Source organism: Ischnura elegans, chromosome 13 (genome assembly GCF_921293095.1).
Source record: "Ischnura elegans chromosome 13, ioIscEleg1.1, whole genome shotgun sequence".
NCBI lineage: Eukaryota > Metazoa > Arthropoda > Insecta > Odonata > Coenagrionidae > Ischnura > Ischnura elegans.
The window spans coordinates 12,575,893-12,599,029 of NC_060258.1; the positions used below are offsets into that span (position 1 = coordinate 12,575,893).

General features: G+C 37.7%; 1 protein-coding gene across 1 annotated transcript in view; it reads left to right on the forward strand.

Annotated features, from left to right (window-relative positions):
• Positions 1-23,137, forward strand: part of LOC124170028 — a 79,399-nt gene that overhangs the window by 1,200 nt on the left and 55,062 nt on the right. The window contains exons 2-4 of the mRNA XM_046548712.1: positions 4,288-4,375; positions 6,652-7,099; positions 19,474-19,948. Of these exons, the coding sequence (XP_046404668.1) occupies positions 4,288-4,375; positions 6,652-7,099; positions 19,474-19,948 (1,011 nt within the window). The remainder of the gene's footprint in view (positions 1-4,287; positions 4,376-6,651; positions 7,100-19,473; positions 19,949-23,137) is intronic.

Here is a 23,137-nt window from a genome sequence, read left to right on the forward strand (position 1 = left end):
TACTTCTGCGGAACTTCGATGAATAGTTTTTTGAGTGGACGGACAAAACAACGATGTACTCGGGAAAGTTTGACAGGGTTGACAAGTAATTTTGGTATTCTTAATGGTTTCACTCAAGGAGTTAGTCATTTAGTAGTCATAGTAGCAGTTACTGTAAAAATTTAGTCGTACACTTGGCGTGATTAATTTTTCTTTCAAATTTTTTACAGGATAGGCCTTCTTGCTAAAACAATATTTGCATACCTTCTCGTCATTTACACTGCTAAACTGGATGGCGAAAATGACACTCTGACGAAAAATGGCACTCAAACACGAAAATGAACAAATGGTTATTTCTAACATTCAATATTCTCCTTGCGTCATAGTTAACCAAAGCACTACGTATCTTTTTAGTGGTGAATCCATTTTATCGTATTAACATTTCTCCATGTACTTCAGAAACGTATTTGCGCAAGCGAGCGTGTGGCTGATCTTGGGTTACTCAGGCAATCTCCATTCTCTTCTTCTACCTCTTTTAGTTCCATATCTCCATTCCTCTTGACCTTGACTGACTGGGGCATAAACACCCCTGAGAACAACAAAATGTCTCTTTCTTTGGACAAAATTCAACTCTATGCTCAGCGTTTAACAATATCCCTATGATTTTCTCCGAGCACGAATATTACAAAAGAGGATCCTTGAGACCGCCTCTTAATTTGTTAACCCACTTAATTTGTTGTTTCTTCTACCTCTTAATAATTTGTCTCTTAATTTGTTCTTAACCCACCGTGCATTTAAATGAGTTTATAAAAGTAACCATTAGTGTCGCTGATGGAGAAATTGATCCGAGTTTCTCGGGAAAATAGGGCATAATTAGAGGTGTTAACCGACTTTTATGTATATAATGATGTGATCTATCAAATTCATAATTTTTCAATGCAATCGCTCGCAATCATAAACATTATAATGCCAATTATTATAAAAAAGTGGATCGTATTGCTCTCATCACCGTGACGCGGACGTATTTTGAAAACCGATTGAAATGCGAATGAAGTGGCAAAAGAAATCAGCCTTGGATGGGATGAAATTGTGCCTCCTCTATGCTGTCCCCTTGTATCTGAGAAAATGTTCTTCTTCTTCCGTTGTTTTCAGTGGATATTTTTGACATCTCACTTACATCATCGGACGGTCCGTAGTCAAAAGACAAATAAAATCTGATAGAAATGAAACCTGACTTCACCAAACCCTCACTGAAAACACTCCTTAGTTTGAAGTCAATCCACGTTGGAAAGCATAAAACCACTAGCATGAGGCGAAGTTTGGAACAGACGCTATTGCGTACACGGAGCCGACTGCCAATGGTGAAGTGAAATTTTTTTAAATCCTAATGAGAACGCAACTTACCAACTCATTTCTAACTATAGTTGCATTAAATAAGCAGATGGGTTTGAATGTCATTTGGGAGTAAAAAAATATCCTGAGAAGATAAGCCTTCATTTATGACTCTGATTTTTTATATATAGCTTAACTTATAAATTGTAATGATATTGTTTTCAGAAAATAGTTACCGAATCAACTGCTAAGAAGGTCAACTGCAATACAATATAGTTTCGTTTGAATGCTACGTCTCTTTTGCATTTAGCTTGTCACATATAGTAAATAATAGCTTTTATTTTTGTCCAAAGATGGATGCCAGAGAAGAATATATTGCAGGGATGTGCGAGTACTCTAAAGTTCGAGTCGAGTCGAGTAGCATTACGATTGTGGAGTAGTTTCGGTAACTTTGCTATCGACGCCAGTAAGTTCAGAAAACTGCCAACAGGAGGCGCTATCACGATATGCATGCATTAGTATCGTTTTTATGTTCGATAAGTCGTTCTAATGTCTTGGCCTGGGAGTTTCCACTGGCTGTATACTACGCTACGCTACGCTATCTCGGGTAACTGCTAGTACAGTTATTCTTGCGTAGCAGACAACCACTGTTTGAGTGGACGTGGGCACCAGGAGCAGCCGCCGAACATCTTCCGACCCGGCTAAAATTTTCGAGTGACCATAGCATTGCTTACACTTTCCTTATGCAATGCTTTTATGCCTTATTCTCTTTACTCAAGCTCCGAGAGAATGCGTAAAAATTGTTAAGATTTCAGTGAAAAAATGTAACTTTTAGGGTTTAGCGGACAGTGCCGGTTTTTTTCGGCGTTCGAGGTCATAAGTAGTGCCACTTTTTCGCATATTTAAGTACTACGTACGTCCGGTGTTACTTTTCGTTTATTCCTTTATTGCGTTTAGTTTCTTTCTTGAACGTACAAAAAAAATTGCCAAGGTCAATTAAGGAAAGTGGGAAATAAAGAAATTTTTTGTCTACAAAGCTAAAGCTTAGTTCTATTTCTTTTGCTTCATCCAATAATATTCCATTAATATTCATGATCCATAAAAAGTGTTAATATGATCTTCAATAAAAATTAACATGGTTAACAAATGCGGCAATTTTGGCAAGAAAGCACTTGTCCAGCCAAAAAAGAATAAAGTGAAAGATTATTTTCTACAGGCAGTGATACTGTAATATGGAGACGTCAAAAACTCTTGCCTGAAAATATAGAACAATTCGTATTTCTGAACAAGAATTTAGAAGGATCAAATATGACATGATTCAGTCACAATAATAATCATTATTACAATTGTGCAATTGCAATTACTCGGGGCTATCACAACTAGTTAGGAATGTATTAGTTAAATTGTCTTCATATTACCAGAGGTTAATTCATTTAAATAGCTTATATAACTGTTTATGACACATTAATTTTCAATCGTATCCTATTTCTGACACAATTACAATCAAGGTTCTTCTCTATATAGCTCATTTTCACATCATCCTGAGCATTCAGAATTGAAACTTTACAAGGGGATGGGAAATGTTGGAGCACGCACTGTTGTGGTGCATGGTCGAGAAATTAGCATACTCGACTTGACTCGATAATCGCGAGTAGTTCACAACTCGACTCAATACTCGACTCGAGATCAAAAAGTACTACTCGCACATCCCAAATATATCGGGACCCTGATTCATTCTCTTCTGCAAGCAATCATTTTAAGAAAATTATACGTCAGGGAACGATAGATGCGAGAAAGAATTACATTGTCTGTATGGAAATTTATTTGCGACCAGGAATGGTGAATGACAAATGTGGAAAAACGATCAATGTGGGAACGATGGATAAAAGTCGCTCGCTAGACATTAAGTGTCCCAGCTTTTCCTAGCAGAAGAATAATCTATGGATCGTTCTCTTTGGAGAACAAGATTGTGTAGAGGCTAGTGTATTGGTGTCTCACCCAGTGAGACTGGGTTCATTTTTTGCCGAGAAAGTGATTTTTCAGAGACTTCCCGGTCCTTGTATCTTAAGTAAAGGGCATCTTAAATGCACCATCCAGTCCTTAAGATTGGACGTTAGGCCTTGGTACCCTTTGTGCCTTACGCTAACAGCAGTCTGAAGCTCTGTCCACCCTTCCCCTCCTACCAATTCCGAATTGCACAATTGACCTCCGCAGATGGGTGCCACCTCCAAAATATTAACTATCAATCTCTTAATTAGATGATCTACCATTTCTCTAGGAATGGTAATTCTGGTTTAGCTATTGGTAGCCATAATTGTTCCATGCGATACTTTGCAAGACGTCAATTGTTGAAAATCGAAAAAGTAGTGTTTCTCAATCCTAGAGTGGCTAAGAGAGCATAACATACGTTACTTGTGTGTGTGGACATGAGACGTCAACACCTTGTTGAGATAATTCAGTCTGTGATTCGCTATCGAGGGAAATGGCTTAGTGATGAACTGGTTGCATACCTGACCGAAAATCGGGAGATTTGGGTTTGTTTCTTAGCTAAGCCAAAAAATTCATTTATGTGATACTAGTAAGCCGCTATCAAAATGGCTTACTCCATTTTTGATTAGTGTAAACATACGAAGTTTATATGTCAGAGAAAAGACGAGATTGATTTTTTTCATGGAAAATTTATGCATTGGCTTGCATTTTCACCCGTGCACGTCACCGTATACAAAATCACTTGTGAAATGCAGTCCCTCATCAAATCCTTTTCAGATTCTAGAGGATCCTCCAAAAAACCCTTATGAGATACCATTTGTGAAACAATGATTTTTTAAATTGAGATTTAAAAAAAATAATTTTGTGTCTTAAGTTCGTTCAGAAACTTTATGAAACTTCTTGAAATCAACTTATTTTTAAAAGAGTATTACTGCTTCACTATACTCTCAGTGTATCTCAGATGAAATTGTTTTCTTTTCCCTTCAGTGGCTGCATTTGGCCCTCTTAGAGATGCAGTTGGAGCAGAAGGAATGGGCGGACATCATCAGCAGACGACTGAGAACCCATAATGGTGGTAAATACTTGCAAAACATCACTCATTCCACTTTCTTTACGGTTCATGAATCTTATCAGACCAATCTAAACTCTGGCCGAGCGCAAAAGCAGCCATAATCAAGTAGATTTGATAGCAAGGTTACATGACCTCCTAAGACAGCAATTCCATGTGAGAATTTTCTCGCTATCACCGACTAAAGAGGCATCTAACGGTTATCGCCACATCAGTGACATTAGTACGATGGGTACTTTTGGAAATTCGATGCTCATTTCCTTAAAAGTATTATACAAACATCATGCTGCAATTTTCCAATCATATAGCTGCAGCCATAGCTGAGAAAGATGGAGAAACTTCCTTGGGTATTTTTTAAAAGTAACATTCATGTCTCATGCCAACCCTCCATTTTCAATTTCTACGACTTTCACAATTTCCAGTCCAAATTTTTTTAAACTTCCCTTAATTCATGTCAATGGATAAGCAGTCGTAAAAAGGGATTTGGTGGAGAAATACCGCAATATACTATGAAATACATAAATCTGGATCCTGTGGGGAGGAAGTAAGAATAAGGAAAACGGAAAGGAAGGAAAAAGGAAGTTACTTAAATGGTACAGAACATAACAGATAACATGCACTTATAATAAGGGTTAATATCTTATCATATAAAGGACAAGAACTACGTCTCTATGAAATGGCTGGCAGATAGGATTTGAGAATTGGTTCAAATCAATCGCTTGACTGTTGACATAAAACGATGGCGACATTTACCCATACACTTGCGAGTACATTACTCCAAATATAACAAAAACGTCGTGAAATCATTTAATCCCATTTATTAAAAGAGTTTCAAAAACGGCGAAAAAAGTGCTATAACATTATGTAAAATAGTTTTGAATAAACACTGAACAAGTCTTCACCCGGCATCTAAAACAATTTCCAGCAATCTCAAAAATGTTTTCTTCGGTCCTTAAAACGGTTTTTTAAGCTTCGAAAAACGTAATGATATTGTAATAACGCTTTTATATGCAGTATTTACTGCAAATAAAACATAACAAATGTTAGTGAAAGGAAGACGTACGTTTAATCAAAATTAAAGCTATAGACCACACGAAAATGTGAGAACGGAGATTTCCGTAGTGTGCGATGAAATACGTCTTTTTCGAATACCACCGCGTAGGTTTGTTGTGGCGAAGGCGACAGTTTCGCCGGCACTACTGCCAGCCTCTCCAGGTCGAAGAATAAACTATGCCGCAGCAAATGTTGGACCTGGAGACGCTAGCAGTAGCGCAAGCGAAGCTATCGTCTTCGCCTCAACTGACCGATGTTTAGTAACCAAAAATTTAGAATCTCGTAAAATTGCTTTTAGAAGGTCTACAGTGCACTTTTTTAATATCGGAGGATATCAACCCAATTCTTACATTGGTATAGCAAATTTTTTTCAGAGGAGGAGGAATGTGGATCAAAGCACAGGGTAAAAAGGGCACAAGGTAAATATAGTACGCACGGTCGCAAGGCGAAGGAAGGGTGATATCGACATTCACAGCTCCTCGTGGCTGGAAGTCTGAATAATGTTATGCAATTGGGTGATTTACAGCAAGCCATCTATAGCCACGTATTTTAAAACGTTATAAACACCAAAATACGTTTTTCAGAAAGCCGTTGTTTCTCGGATGCAGGACAACCCCTGACAACTGTTTAATCTTACTTTCTGAAACCATAAAGGTTTTTTGCACAAAACAAAACAATTTCTTCCGAAAGCAAACATTTGTACCGGTTATGTGATGTCTGGAATTGTTAACACTTACATTATGCACAGTAAATACAGTAATATTGCTCACAAAACACGCATTAAATGCGCAAGAAAAATGCATTAAAAATGCACATTTAATATAAATTTAAGGTGCGAAAAAAATGTGCTTATAAAGAGCTTTTCCAAGTAACATTTCTTGCTTTTATCTTTGTACATTTAAAGCGACTTTGATATGCATTTTGGTCGCTAGTGTTTGGTGTTACTAAGGTGATTATATGAACTTCATTTGATTTTTCTCACGTATATAGCCATGAAATAATGATCACATAGTCTATTTTTCGAAATTTAATCCTTCTATGTAAATTCGTATTACGTAAATTCGTTATTTTGTAAAGAGCATTCATGCCGGTTATAAAAAATAAGCTATGAAAACAAAAATAATGGGCATTGATAAGAGTCTCGTAAAAATATCACGACCCTATACCCCAACCAAACATTTATTTGAAATGTCATGATGCAAAGCTAAATTTTATGTGCATCTTCCTAGGTGATTCTGCCGACATCGGTACTGAATCCATCGGCAGCATTCTAAAGGAAGCTCTGAATACAAGTTCATACCTGCTCGAGCTTAGAACTGACGCAGTAGAGATGTATCAAGATGATGGTGACGAGACGTGTTCCATGTTTTGCATTGAATACTTGGACGAAGAGAAGCTCAGAAAAGAGTGTAACTTGGAACTCATTGGTAAAATAAACCAGCTTGTTTCCATAAATCGCTTATTGCTCCGTCTGAGGAGGTCGGTGGACAAGTTAATCGAAGACTACGTTCGGGCGAGCAAGAGTGAAGAAGATGCAGAACATGACCAAGATATCTGTGCCTGGTACTTTGTCTACGAAGATCGCTTCATCTTCGAAGAAGAGGATGCAAAGCCTCATGGAACCAGTCTCACCAAATTAGATTTTATCCCATATGCTGACGATCCAATAGAAGTTACGTAAGTATCCACAAATAAATAGGTCTTGTTTTTTAAGGGAAAACTAGTGTATTTACTATTTCATACTTTCCAACCCTAGTTTCGAGGTTTTGGTTTTTGCGCCTCTTCCCTCACTGAATTCACTCTTAACCTCAAACTGAAGCTGGTAGCGTCCTCGGGTTGAATTTATCCTGCAAACTCCCGCCACGAGCACCCTCTTCTCTCCCTCCCTTACCCTCGCCCATCATATCCCTTGTTCCTTCATCCCACATACTAAACCAGTCCTTCTGTATACGTTGAGTAAGAAGCAAAAAAGTGTTATAAATCCTCTTTTGTTCCTTCATTACATTGATTTCATCATCACCATGGTCCCGAGCAAAATCCACCTCTTCGCAGATGATGTAGATTGTATTCAGAGAAGTTTACGTATGGCCAATGCAATGGATGAGCATTAGAATAGAACCTCGCTGACATAAATTAGTGATGCAGTACTTGGAAGTTAGAATGAAATCTTGAAAATGTATGGTGAGGTATTTCTGACAGAAAGATATATCTTCAATATGGAGTTGCATCGCTTCCGGGATTAAACGGTCAAATGTCAAATTCGTAAAATACTTACTACTCCGAATCTTTCCTGGGGTAAATACATACGCGAAGTATGCGGGAAAGCTAACCGTAACCTGGGATTTATAAAAAGAAGTATCGGTAAATGCCAAGGTAAGATGAGAGATAGATAAGCTACTCGACTCTATGGACGCCTCACTTGGAATATGCTGCTAGCAAGTGGGACCCTTATGCAGTATGACTGATGGCTGAAATGTGAGCTAGGGTGAGCTAGGCATAATAGTGGATCGAAGTAAAGACTAAATTAAATTCAATTCCGAGAATATGTTTGCTGATACGAAATATATCTTACGTTTACCGTCATAATAACGTGGACGTGACTAAAAGGGAATAATAAAAATATATACTGCAAAACTGAGAGATTAAAAGGTAATTCTTTCTTCTGACAATTAAGGACAGCAACACAGTCCTGAACCACAGAATTAATGGCGTCACCCGCTAGCACGAGTCATTGAATGTTTTATCTTCCATTTCTCTAAACTTGAATGAATTTCCTATAGGAATTACTAACCATAGGCAAGTTATGTCTTTGCATAAATATGCACATATATTTTGCTATTATGCGTAATCTTTCTCTGGCCGCTCGGGGTACATGTGGCCATCCTATTACATTCTGCGTTTTGGTGATTGATCATCCTCTACCAAACACCCTAGCGCTGGCTCACCGGGTATTATCAGATGTAGACCGTATGGAAATCTTTATTATAGTTATAGAGGATAGAGATATGGAGTGCCTTACTCAGTGTGAGACCCGAGAAATCTTCCCTGATCTGAAATCTTACCTGGGGGGAAAACAGACATTACACGTATAGTAGTGACTTTGTCTTCCTTTTTCACGCATAGTCAATAGATTTGAAAAACATCAGTGTCGCAACTAATTTATTCTGAATTACTAAGTTTCACGTATTCACATCTTTATTACTAGCCACCATAATTTCTCGCTCACTAAACCATTTGTGAGATTTGGGGTCATTAATCATGTTCGGGAAAACTTTGTTGATGAGCTTTCGATGAAACGAAATTGCAAAAATTACGAGGAAATGAAGTCAATCCGCTGGACTCGTCAACAGAATCACGACCGTAATTTCTGATTGTAAACAAATGCGTCTTCTGCAGATGAATTGTTCAGCAATGATATTTGTTAGTTGAAGTTCCTTTGCATAGTGCCAGAGATTTTATGATTTGAGGTAAGCGTTGATTTCAACGGCAGCAGTTGATCTTGGAATGGCTGCAGTGGAAATCTTGTGTCACGGCATAATAAAACAAAATCAACCGACCGATAACCTATACATTTGTTTCTTCTGTGTTATTTGTCAGAAAACACGTTGGTGACGAGGGAGCTTGAGCTTGCCTTATTCTCAGTTCGAATTTACTCGAGATGAATTCTCAATCTATTAAAATATTTTTAACCTTTTTGGAAAATAATTTACTTAAGAAAAAAAGGTTTTCCTTTGAAATCTCAATCTAGAGAGTTTATGGAAAGCACAACCACACATTTTAACCCAAAATTTCTCATACTAAAAAAAATAAGGAGTGTGCGAAATTTGGCACACTTAACAATTAGGCTTTACCAGAAGGTAAACAACTCGCCACACAATAGTTATATTAAAAAGAAATAATTCATCATTAACTACGTATTTGCAATAGTTATCCTTACTAGCAAATCGTTGGGGATATCTGTTAAAATTTTCCCTTCCATAATGTATGTCAATATGCGATGTGGAAATCATTATTAACACTATTACAGTATTAAAGCATAAAAAGAATATGCTAGGAAAGAAGGTATTTTTCCAATTACCAAAGACAATGCATCTATAATAACGTATCAGATGAAATTATAGCCCGGTCAAAATAAACATTGACCCTTGCATAAATTGCCAACAAGCTGAAAGTTTGCTCGAACCTTAAGGATACCATGCTAATGAAAACCTGAAAAGTCCCTATCGATCACGCTTGAGCAAAAACTTTTATTCAAGGTCAAAGGTCACAAAAATGAGCTTTTTTGCCTTTTTTGGTCAAACGGTTAGTGTTATGATAAAAATTGCTCAGACCGAAATTATAGATCGACAAATTATCTAAAAAATTGTCATGTCAACTTTTTCTTTAAGATTTATCGTTTCTGAGAAAAAGCCATTCGAATGTAGGCTGGAGCTGTATTCTTCGTAATATGAATTACTATATTGTTGCGCACTCTGAACATTATTGGACGCGTAAATTACATATTAGTTACCAGCTCTCACATGTCCATCCGCCAACAATCGGGACTGAGGGTTGTGTATTCTCCATTATATGCACACGTTTCCTCGCCGCCTATGTGGTAGTGCACGAAGCGCGTTCTTTTAAGCGTGAAGTCCCCAGTAGTTGTACCCCACGGTCCATTTTACTCGTAAATCAGCTTTATTGAGCTTCTTACTATTTGTTTCTTCTTCGCATTTTTAAGCGTAGTTTCCCCAGTAGGTCTACTCCACTCTAAAAATTATTAGCTTGAAATTGTTATTTTCCTTAAAGACATTTGGGATTTTCTATTCTAGGCCGGGCAGCTGCCCCTGAAATACGGAAATATTGCAATGCCTCATTTTAATATTATTACGAACTTCATCATACCGTGCCCAACATCATACAAGATATTGCAATACCCAATTTTAGCTGGGAATTGAAAGACCTATGTCTAACAGCAGTCATAATAGTAAAACAACTTCGTACATACTGATTTCATGTTCTAAATTTAACCGTTTATCTTTTAAAATAATTTGCTCTAAAAACATGTGTCAATGACCACGGAATATATTTTTAATACCTATAAACATGCGACTTGGTGGAGGATAATGAGAATTATCAATGGCTACCGATTGAATATCATCTCGCATGATTGCTGCCGCAGCTTGCACGATCTTATGTCACTCTTCTTTTCTTGATTTAATCGATCTTTATGATTATCAATTAAGCATTTAAATGTTAATTTTCCGGGTTTCTCAGTGATGGTAACCTTATTACCATATTTAATATTAATCGCAGTTAAACACTTCTATTATCAAGATATGAATTTTTGCAAACATTTTTCAATTCTTCCAATGAAGACTGAGAGACGTCAGTGGGCTCAATGTAGGCAAATATTTCTTCCACGGCCAGATTGAATGCTTCATCTCGGGGACGATCAGTTTTACTTCCAATGGTTGGTTTTACATTAAATTAAAATTTTAAATTAAGTTACAACTTTTATATTTTATCTTGATTTGTATACTCGACATCTTCGCCGGGAGTTATCAGTATTCCTTTTGAGGAAATGCCAAATTCTGCCTTAACAGACATGTTGGGGTATGTAATTTTTCCTAGGGTGTCTCGTATATGAGCATCGGTTTTTATGCCAAACGCCATCAGCGATAAAAATACAATTATAAGAATGAAAATGTTGGTGAAAATGACCACATTAGAACTAGACGTACTTTAAAAAAGTCAGTAAATCGAAGAAAAAATATTCTGACGTAGAAACTTGTTCTGAGAATTAGAATTCAATAATGTTGCGTTAACGCAACGCTAGATGAATAAAAATTGAAGTACCGTTTAGAACTCGAAGAAACGCAACGAAGTGGTAATGAGTCATTGAAAAATCGGAGAGGACCTCCACCTGACCTCTACCTGAGAAATGACCGATTAGGACCTAGGTGTGCAACTGGGGATGTAGATGCTGACATATAATGCATCAAAGTGCTGATGAGATTTTATTTAAAGAGGATACATTTTCCCAAGTGAAGTGTGAATTCATTGGAGTATTTTTTCGTCCTTAATTTTTTTCCACATTAACTTACATTTTTTATTTGACCATGAAATATTATCAAAAACATTTTGACACAAAAATATCATGCATTCTTTTAATTTTACAAAATTGGCTTTCAAAGAAATTGAAAATAAAGTGAGGTATCAATCTGCAGAAAATGAGTTTTTTTTGCCATTGGCTGGGAAAAAATAAAATGTTAAATTTGTTTTACGATCTATGGAATTGCGGAAAATTGTGTCAAAAGTGTCAATAAAATTTGTAACAATCATGTCCTTATTCATTGAGGAAATTTTCAGTCGTAATTGACGCACTAAAACCATTTAAAGGGATAATTATTTAGGTATCAATGGTCCACATAGATTTTGTTCTAGAGACGTTGTGGATTGATCTTTCGCGTATTTTTTGCTCTGATTCCGAATCTGTGCTTAGATTCTTTCTGTAACATATAGTTTCTTTAGGACAGCTTAATGTATGTTTTTGTTTTTACGAAAGTAGTAATTATATTCATTTATATATCGTGATAGCATTTTAGGTGGCCTAGACACAGGAATGGCTCCCCATACGATGAGTGGCACCATTGTAAGGCTTCTTACTGGTTGGACTAACGGAAAGCGTAATAAGAATTTTGCTGTCCCCATGATTTGGCAATCCATTTTTTAACTGCTTTTTTGTTGAAAAAATGAAAGTAATGACACCGAAGTCAAAAAGATCAGTATAATATCCAGCCAACTTTGAATCAGCGATACTACCGTTCACTCACTCCAAAAATTTACAAGTGCCGGAACCAATGGAGTATGCTATCCTAGCGAACATTCATAAAGTTAACGAGAACGTGAGAATGAAGGATTCGGAAACTCGAAGGACCGAAATTTTGGACCGAGTACATCTGATGGACCTCATTTTATAACGAAAGATGATTTAAATGATTTAGTGCAGGATTTAAAATTCATCCAAAAAGCAGGGTGATATCTTACGACCACGTTGAAAGGGTTGGAAATTGCTGGATCCAATACAAAACCTTTGATATCCCGATCTTGCATTGACGAAGTTGATTTGATTTTTTTTTTCCAGAATACAACTTTACTTTTTGCAATGATGATCTTTATGTTATGGATACTCTTAACTCAAAACAGATAATTAGCGTTTTTTAAATTTAATCCTCCAAGCTTTTTTTAAAGGCTTATTTCCAACATAATGGCAATGAGGTTCCATAAATACTTTTAACTCGTGGAACTGACATGAAAGAATCTTACGAGAATATGCAGTTACTTTTAGAAGAAAATCACTATCAAAAATATAAATGGAAAATTTGTGGCGACTTAAAAGAAATTACTATTTTACTGGCTTAAAGCTTGGATATACGAAATGTTGTTGCTTCATCTGTGAATGAGACAGCAAAGGAAAAAATCATTACTTGAAAAAAAAAATTTCCTGGAACGTTAATAATTCGTTTTTAGATTCAAAAATGTTCAAATATTCTTTTTCCACTTTACATTTTAAATAGGGAATTTTTAACATTTTGTGAAAGGCATGAACATAAATGGTGCTGGTTCCACTTATTTGAAACAAAAAGTCCTTCAATTAGGTGAGGCATTGATCAAAGAAGGAATTTGTATTGGGCCACTGATCAGGTATTTGCTGAAGGATTCGGAATTTCTACAGAAGTTGAGGTCAACGGAAAAAAAGCTCGTGGCACGCATTCAGAAATCTATCTGAATTTTTATAAGGAAATATCTTGGCTGAAAATTATCGCAAACTGGCAGCTAATCTTATTAAATCGTACCAAAAAATGGGCTTGAATATGAATTTAAAAATGTATTCTTTCGCCTCACAATTTGCCTTTTTCACCAAACCTCAGCACTGGTAGTGATGAACACATTGAGCGTTTTGACCAAGATGTTCTACATTTGGAAAAATAGTACCAAGAAACCTTCAGCTGCGATTTATAGAACTACTGATGGACACTGAATAGGGACTTACTAGACGTTAAATATACGAGAAAATCCCATGAAAGTACCTATTTTTCACATTTTTAACAATCGCGATTTATTTGCTTAAATATCCTTGAATCCGTATTTAATTAGGTTATCCTATAGAAACTAGACGTGATAGAAAAAAACCTGAGCCCAGATTCGGAATCAGAACGAAAAGTAACTTCACGGTTACCCTATAATATCTCTAGGACAGAAAAATAAGTTTTTTATTGACCTGTGTATTTAGAACAATTGCTGAAACTCCAAATTGCTCCTCACCATTGCTGCCTTGTAAATTACGTATAGTGAATATTTATCCCGTAAATTTTCTGAGACGAGAAAATGAGAAAATAGAGCAGGGCTTTAGGTAAATTTTTAGAACGAGTGTCAGAGTAGGTGCGAAGAAGGAACGGATAGGAGGAGAGACAGAAGAAATAGAAAGAGGGAGATCACGGGAAAAAGGAAGGCACAACTTCTAAGGATGTCGAATGCGCCAACACTCTAGCGAGGAGTACGGAATACTTTATAGCTTCGGTTCGTGGCAAGCAAATTTACCATCACGAAATTGGTCGCTGAAGAAAGACCGTATTTGAATTTCCCTCGTCTCATTCCAAGGATTACATACCGTTAGAAAGGGAATCCATTCTCTCGCGAAGCGATGGTGGTGGCACAAACTCTTTTGGGATGATTTTTTCCCACATAATGCGTTATAATGTCAAAAATTGGGTGATTATCAAGCTGAAAACCTTCGGTTCGCATGGATGCTTTGGAGCGTTCTTATAATGGCATTGCAAATATCAAAAGCATGAGGTAGTAGAAGTATGCAAACGGAGGGTAAAATCGCTCGAGGCGGTAAATGAGGCATTAAAGAACACCAGCAGTAGCGGCAACGCTATCGAGGGAACCATTAACAAAACCCGTTTCCTCGGCTCGATACGACGAACATCCGATAGCATTTTTGAAAGAAGCTCGAAATTAAGGGCCCATTGCAAAATCTAAGGGTGGGCACAAATACGAATTTACATCCGTCGACGTATTTTCCAAATTCGTTCAGGCGTTGCCGTAAACAGACCTAAGGCAAAAACTTAAGTTTGCAATTGCCTATTAAATAAGTACTTTTAGTTGTGTGGTACTTCCACCAACATTTTGTGAGATCATATACTATGTCCACGTATGGTCACTGGAAAGAGGGGTTAAACCTGCTGGGGATAGGTGCAATACACTCGTGAATACGCCATCCGCGATCGAATCCTAGTGAACGGACGATGAAATAATTGTCAAGGAATTTCCCTCCCTATTGTAATCTGAGTCACCAAAGCTGGGTAGAAACTATACCGTTTGTTAATCGTTGGTTTTACGATGTGGTCCACGACTCTATCCCAATGACTCCTTTTGAAGCTCTTTTCGGTTCCATACCTCCTAATAGGTTTCCCGACGGTTTAAATTTTCCGATGGATAAAGTAATGGGTAAAAGATCAATCATTAAAACGATGGATCCATATTAAAAGAAATACAAAAAAAGGGTTAGGTTTGAGAAAAAGATGCATTCAAATTTTCCTTTGGGGAAGAGAAGATCTAAGTGTGATTTGCCATTTTTAAGGACACCCAGACTGTCCGATGCAAAACTTTTTCATTAATTTTTTCATTTATTCACGGGGCCATTAAGGAAATCTTATCGATCTGCTCCAAATGCTTAAATTTTGTGAGGGGAGGACGGATCCAGGTTAAGAATTTTAATTCCTTTTCCTTCATTCCTCATTGTTCTTGAGTATTTTTTCTCCTTCGAAGTGATTTTTTTTATTTTTTAAACTCTTAGTTGCTTTCCGGTGGATGGACTCATTTCTATCTCTTGGAACCCATTATTCATCCTCCGAGGAACGTAATGCATCCATGCAGGGGGTAATGTGATTATATAGCCTCATCACAGTCTTTGATTCGTGTCTCGCCATTTATTCCGTTCATTTTTGGCGCCTGCAAGCACAGCAGAGACAAGCGACATCTCCTCTCACTTATACGAATTTTGTTTGTCTTTTGTTAGGTAAAATGAGTAAATTAAAGGACATTTTGAGTGGCGTCGAAAGACGTCATGGCAAACGTTTGAATGAGAGTAGACAACGGTCGGATCACAGCGAGGTGATCACCCGAAAACAGCAAGGAAGGCGCTGCAAATATCTTAGCGAGACGGTCAAAAGCGAGGGAGTCAGAGAGGACACTTCCGAGACGGACTGTCGGGCGCACGTCGGATGGAAGTCCCAAGAAGTGGTAACGGAGGGAAAGTGACGGAGAGAAAGCACAGAGTACGAGCGAGCGACGGAATTTTCCTTATAGTGTCAAGCCTTCAAGACATCGTCCAGCAAGCCACACGTTGAAATTCCCCGCGGAGGACAGCACGTGAAACAGCGACCCGGGGTGGGCATTTGACTCTCTGACATTTAAGTAGTCTGAACCCTCTCCCGGGATATTGAAGTATTCCAGATGCTTGCCCCCACCCCCGATCCCTGAGCTAGCCCATCTTCACAGAAGAAACCCCAATTAATAGAGGTTTCCCCAAAATCAAAGTGGTCTGAGAAACAGTCTAGTTTCAATCTTGCTAGATCTAAGAACCATCTAATTTTTGTATCATAGCTCTCCCGTTTTCGTCATCCCTTTTGGATCGACGCCGGAATCTCTAAATTAACATAGCGAGGAGCTTATTTGATTACCGCAATTTGACGTCGTCATGTTTCATCAAAAGTAATTTTCATGTATTTTATTTCACTTTGGGCCAGGTTAACCAACGAGGGTAATTGAATTGACTCGGATGATATTCTCCAAAAAAATGAGATAAGACAACAGTCGTGTTTTACCAGATGCGTTAGCTCGGTTTTGGGTTGTTATCTAGGTTTATACTTTTACTGACGATATTATTCCGATAAAACCTTATTATCCGAGTTAATCTGAGTGCAGATATAACATTGCGTGCATGCGGCTTCATCAGCTCTCGGAAAATACGAAGGACAGAGATGAAGAATATCAACATTATAATCGGGCACAACATCCATAATAGATAAATGATCATGCAGTCATTTTAATTTATTTGGTGACGTGCATTTATTTACTCATCCCAAAATGACAAAGAATTCTTCCAAGGCAGTTCTCGCTCTCATTGAAGATGACTTGGAATTTTACTCACTAAAAGGGACCACTTACCTTCTCCGCCTTTTTCAATGCCGTATTTTTATGGCATTCGAATAGCGAAAACACCTCTGAATTGGTAGTGATTCCATGGAATGGGCCATAGTTTTGCTTATATTCATTAATTTGTATGCGTAACTTTTAACAAGCGTCACTAAAATTTTAACATGTAAGTTTGGAGTTGTAGCTAGCGTCGCCGACTCTCACCCGTAGTACCAGGGTTTGAGGCTTGTTCGCAGCAGTATAATTTGTAGTTTACATTTTGATCATACTGCGACAAGTAATTCAGCAATATAAATTGCAGCGAGAATAGGTACGAGAGAAATTTTTATCATCATAATGACGTGCAGGTTTCAATAAGCAGAAATAGGTATGAGAGTGTCATTTCGAACGCAAAGCCGAGTGGGCGGAAATCGGAAAAAGCCGGACAAAATTACAAAATGGCTTTTTTTGAGTTATATAGTTGAAACTTTGCAAATATACTAAAACATGATTGAAATTCATGGATATATACTTCATTTGACAAAGATCCCCCTCGTTACTGAGATAGAGAGGGTCAATTTTGAGCAAATTTCCATAAAAACGCCCGTCTTCAATTTTCTCTGAAAATTGTTGCCATAGGGTGTTTTCTTTAATTTTCTGTAATCTTAAAGAATATCATCGATAAATTGTTACCGTGCAGTTACAAAATGGCGGACACTGTTTTTCGACAAAGTTTTACATTGAGGTAGAGTTTCAAATGGGTTTTCGGCAAAGTCAGGCGGAATAACTTAAATGAGAGCATTTTTTGAAGATTTCTTGAGGTGCTCATGCGGTTATCTTTCAAATAAGTTTGCGTCGCCGGAAATAACATCGATTTTTCGGAGAGGTAATAATTATATTGCGTACCTTTTTTCCTAATTTTTTTAAATCTTAATGCCAATATAATTTATTATCCTACAGGAAAGTATAGTCATTTCGAAAAAAAACGATTTTTTTTAGTTTGCAACACACTGACGGACAGCTAAATCATGAGATGCTAAATCTGCGGAGCAAAAGCGTCGGGTATGAAGAATTTAGTAGATGTTAAGTAACGTACACCTGATATCGATAAATATTTTGTTGGTTTGTCTACTGTTTTCCCTTACCTTTACCTTATTACGCTTTTACCCTTGTGTGTTATTCGGCAAGGTAAATTTATACATCCTTCCACGAAAACTTCATATTTGGGATTTTCTAATTCTCAATATTAACACTCATGATATTCATTTTTTTCTTTGTGTGCTTCGTTGTCCACTTACCGGCTGATTAAAGATGATTGCATGTCATACGGTTGATTGCCGTTATTTGCTTTTCCCACGTCAGAGATGTTAAAAACGTGCAAGCCAAACAATTTATTTTGATTATCTTGGTTTTTGGAAACTAAAATAAAACGTCGTTGGTGAACCACGATCCTCACATTATTGAGATAATAATTCTAACCGAGTTTTCGAAAACTGATGATAGAGAATATTATGCTTGTTAGTGAAACTGGCCTTAAATGACTTTATTTTCCATCTGTGTAGCATTACATCCGCATTCATTTTATCCCTCATTTTTAAGTTTAAGGTTTTTCATTTTCATTCTTTTGAGTGACCAGTCGTGAAATTTATCTGTCACTCCTGTTTCACTTAATGAATTATCATCCCATCATTCATTATATTTTACAAAATTCAGTCCTCATGTTTTTTTGGTAAATAAATATTTTGTGAATGGTTTAATGGTCAATTAAATGGTTAAATGGATCCAGGAAACGATATTTTACCATTTAAATTATTTCTAGCGAATATATTGGTGGTGAAAAAAATAACTGACGTATTGTGAGTGGAGATGTGGTATAAATGCCTCAAAGAGGATTGAAGCGCTATGACCGAAGACGAGCTGTAAAAATAACACAACACGAAACATTCAGTTGTTGAATTCATTGTACTTTTATTATCTTAATCTATAAATTTGAAAATACATCTCTTTTTACAAATTATGACAGTTAAAAGAAATAAACATAATCTATCTCTCAGTGCAATGGAGTGTAAGATATTTTTAGTGAGTCTATCTTTAACCAACAAAACACAATCTGGATGGTTAACTCACGCGAGAGTATGCCATGCATAATCGTCCGTGTGAAAAAATACGGTGTACCCTAATCTAAGCCGCAAACAGACATCGTTTGGGCGAGAAACGTATTTGTTGTCATTGTGATTACCAATCTAATTGGAAAATGGACCTGTTTCAATTCAATTGGCACATCTTTCGAGATTCATGTAGTAATGTGTGTCTCTTTAGAACTTTCCACTCAAAATGCTCGACAACTTTTTTTGTCAATTTTTAGTGACTAATCGCGTGCTTTTGCACAGCCGTGGTGGGTTCAAATTACTAAGCATATTTAACTGGAGATCGAATTTTGCTGCAAACAGTGAGATGACATGATCAAGGGGGCCGTAAGTCAAAAGAGCTGAATTTTCAGCATTTTTAGGTATTGTTTTTAATCTCACAGTAATTAACGCGGAAAACCAAAATCAGTTACAATAAAACAATGTGAATTTTTTCTTTCCGATGTAAATGTTTCAATTAAGTGTGACCATTAGCACTAATTTAAATATGCAAAATAAAATATGTCTTTAGGTATTAGAAACAAACTGTACATGTATTTGTCATGGAAATGATTCAGGGCCCAAAGTAAATTCTAAGGTTAGAATATCAGTCCAGTCACAGTCAAATAACTTCCAAGTCAAAGGTATTCAACATAATGCTTTAGATTATACATTTAAAGAGCATATTGTAAATGTGAAACTATTAAGAATGGTTTACCAAAAAATACTCCTTACTTCCAGGGAGTGCAATGCTGCCGTGGAGATTTTCCTGGATAAGTTTCTGCGGCAGATCCGCTCTACCAATGACAATATCGTACTCCAGCATGGCGACGCGGGGATTATGCTGCAAAAGCTTGGAGATCATGCGCTCTCGATGGAACAGGAAAGGATGAAATCCTTAGCTGATATTAAAAGAGAGAACTTACCTGCATTGAAGAGTAGACTCATTGCTGCTTACGGTGCTGACAGCCCCGGGGCCTGCAGTTGGAGAAGAAGACTGATGATGCCAACGGACGCTCTCCTCTTCAGAATTGAAAGGGAAGCGTTGAGAAAAATAGTTTCCTCGCCAGAACACAATGTGCTCGATAATATGGACAAGGTGGCTGCGCCCAATCGGAGTTACAGGAGGATAAATGTTGAGGATGATATATTGGAAGGTGCTATCACCAGTTTCAGCAAAAGCAAAATACCGAAACCTCGTGCTCAGGGAAAAGATGTAAGTAAATGCTTACTGCAGTCACCATGCCTACATCTGCGTTTTCCAACATTTTATGGCTAATTTTATCCATTCGTTACAGTTTTTAGAGTGGAATTTACCAAAGAGATTGCAATATGGATACATCATGAATGCCTTTTCATATTTGGATGGCTAATCGTAATTAACCCTTATATGCTCAAGGTGCCAAAATATCAGCCTGAAATTTAATCCCATGTAAAAGTGTTTGTTTATAATATCTTGAGTTAGTTTAACTTTTACACCGGAGATCATAGGAATTTTTATCACTTCTGATGATTTGGTTGGTATTTCTTCTACTATATTTATTGTTCGACATTGTGACGGTCCCCAAGCATTCCAACTTATGTAACACCAGCCATCCTCATTTTCTCCCCCCCTCTCTCTCTCTTTCTCTCTCTGTCTACTCTGTGGAGTGACAAAGTGTGAGTGATAGAGTGTTAATGGGTTGTAACCGTGAACTGAGCCTCCGATGACCTTATCCAATTCCTAAGTGTTTGATAGCGAAGTACCCATTTGTGTTATGAGTTGTCCCATTATTTCCTCTTCCCCTCATTTCAACAGTAATACCGACTCATTCACCTCGGCGCAAAAATAAAAGCCGCAAGTGAACCGAGAAAATTGCTTTTTCGAAAAATACTTTCAAAGTACACAAGAGTGAAGGCAGAGAGTGAGAAAGAGAAAGGCCTACAGACAAACCCACTGACAAAAAATTCAGCCATTTAAAGAAAGGAAAAGAAAAAAGGAAAGCCGAACATACTACGTCTAGATCTCAGAGTGGTTAAAATGAATGTTAGCAGACAGCAATTATTTAATGAGCTTCGGCTCACAAAGGCGTCATCAGGTGTAAGAAACTCTAATGCATGAGAAAATTACTTTCATTTATTTAAGAAAGGGGGGAGGGAGGATTTTCCAAGTTTGGGGAAGAAATTACATACCGACGTACAGTTTGGAGACCGTGAGATAACACGCAAATAAAAAGATACGGGAAAATCCAGGGATATAAGAAAGATTTCATTCTTAAATCTATAAGAACGAAATTGGAGAAAGAATCACAGAGATGTGAAGGACAAAGGTCGGAGGAGAATTGAAAGGGTAAGTAGAAAGAGAGGCCGCATGCCAATAGTAATGGAGAGGTGGGAGTAGGTAAAATAGTAAGGAAGAGGTGGGGGAGAGAAGTTCCCGAAAGAGTAACTAAGGAGGGAGTGAGGATAGGATAAGCAGATGTATGCGGAAGGGATTGAAGGCGGAAGAAAATAGTCAACGCAATACGGAGGAAGAGGGTGGGTTGACTAAAATACCCTGTAGAGGTGTAAGTCAGTTAAGGATTTGGTGCCAAAAGGGTTCTAGGGGCAGCCAGGCCACAGATTTGCCGTCGAATTGATGCCCCTTTGCAGGGATGACTTTTGTGGACCAGATCGGAACATGAACGATTGAACGAATTTGTTTACGCCTCCTTCCCTTCATATATTTCTTCTGTGTCATTGCTAGCTCCGTTAACATTTGCTCCTCGCATATCATTCTGTATTTTCCGGTCTTGGATTCATCGTTTTCATTTCTGCAACGTCAGAATAGGTCTTTCCCTTTCAATCCAATAAGTCCTCTCACACATGCTCGTAGCTCAGTTTAAAGCCTTTCTCCTCGTCCCTTGGATGGGACAAGAATAGTTCATTACTTGTTTTCCTTTGATAAAAGGACAAATGTTAAGAAATACGAGAGCATGATTCAATTTTGAAACCGAAAATTTTATTTTTGGTCTATTTCTCATTTTAAGAAATTCGCAAAAGTTTATGCTTCAACATTATATTCTGTGTGCCATTTTCTGGGTTTTTTTTGGAGGGGGTGACCTATCACTAGCACGCAATAGGTATCTGCAATCCTAGATGAAGATGCCATTTCCTGGATAAGAGAACATTTCAGAGATCACGAGCAGAGATTAGTATTAGACAATGCAGCCTCCTACGAGGTTAAAGTCACTTCTGGCGTTCCTTAGGCTTGTATCATAGGCCCACTCCTATTCCTTCTCTATATTCACGATGTTGTTGAAATAGTACTCAGTAAACTGCGATCATTTGCAGACGACGTAGTAGTTTATAGTGAAATCTATTCCAGTAAAGACAGGAATGAACCAAGGCCCTTAAAATATAAGGTTGTCTCGCTCACGGATCAGGCTTTTATTGGCTTGACGTCACCATCGACCATCAGACAAGCGCTCCTTGAGTTTCCCTGCCACTTTGCACACTCAGCTGGTGGTGTACGACTCATTTTACAAAAAAGCCCTCTTTTCGAAAATGTATTTCGTTCAAAAAGTTCTTTCATTCCATGTGAAAACATGCGAGAAATAAGTTTCCTGGCCTCAAATTTGACAAGCATTGAAGGAAAATGGTCGTCTCCCCACTCGTTTAAATAAACTCGCGCAAAATATCAATCAATCGAGGGTTATAGAAAGTAATAGCTGAAACGCCAGAGACGGTGATCAACGGATTCAGCAGGAGGGAGGAAGGGAACCAGGGGTAATGACAGTCAGACAAACTGTGAGCAGCGTTTATTGTCTTCACTCGATTACATCCCGCGCACGAGTGCCGCGCGCCAAAAGTACCTCGGTGTCTCGACGTGCCCCTCGCGACATCCTCCGAAGACCTCATTGACTCCCGATGTCGTCAGTGAATCGCGCGTCTAGGCACAAAGTACGCTGCTGACTCTTTAGGTGAGAAAGAGTACAGAAATGCAAATGGGAAGGGGGAAGTGGGAGGGAGTGGGTGGAAGAAGGAATGCTTACGCAGGCAGAGTCACATCTTGGGAACAAGACGGGAAAAGTACAAGCGAAAAGAAATGAAAAACAAGTCATAGGTTGGTCAGCATCATTACTCAGCGCACTGCTTTAGTTCCAATAGTAAAAATAGGTGATGCATAGCGATGCATGCTTGCGGTATACATAGATTGAGAGTGGTTGTAGACACGCGTAAAAAGTTTCGATAAATTTGGATTAGATGGATCGTGACACGGAAATGACGGCGTCGCCAGAAAATGACGGCGATTGGCCAATGTGCATGTTAATATACCTGTTGATGCCTTTATCAAAGCAAATATAATGCTAGTAAGAAAACAAAGAACACATGACGACAGATTTACGCACTTGAAAATCATTAACGATACGTAGAAATGGAAATA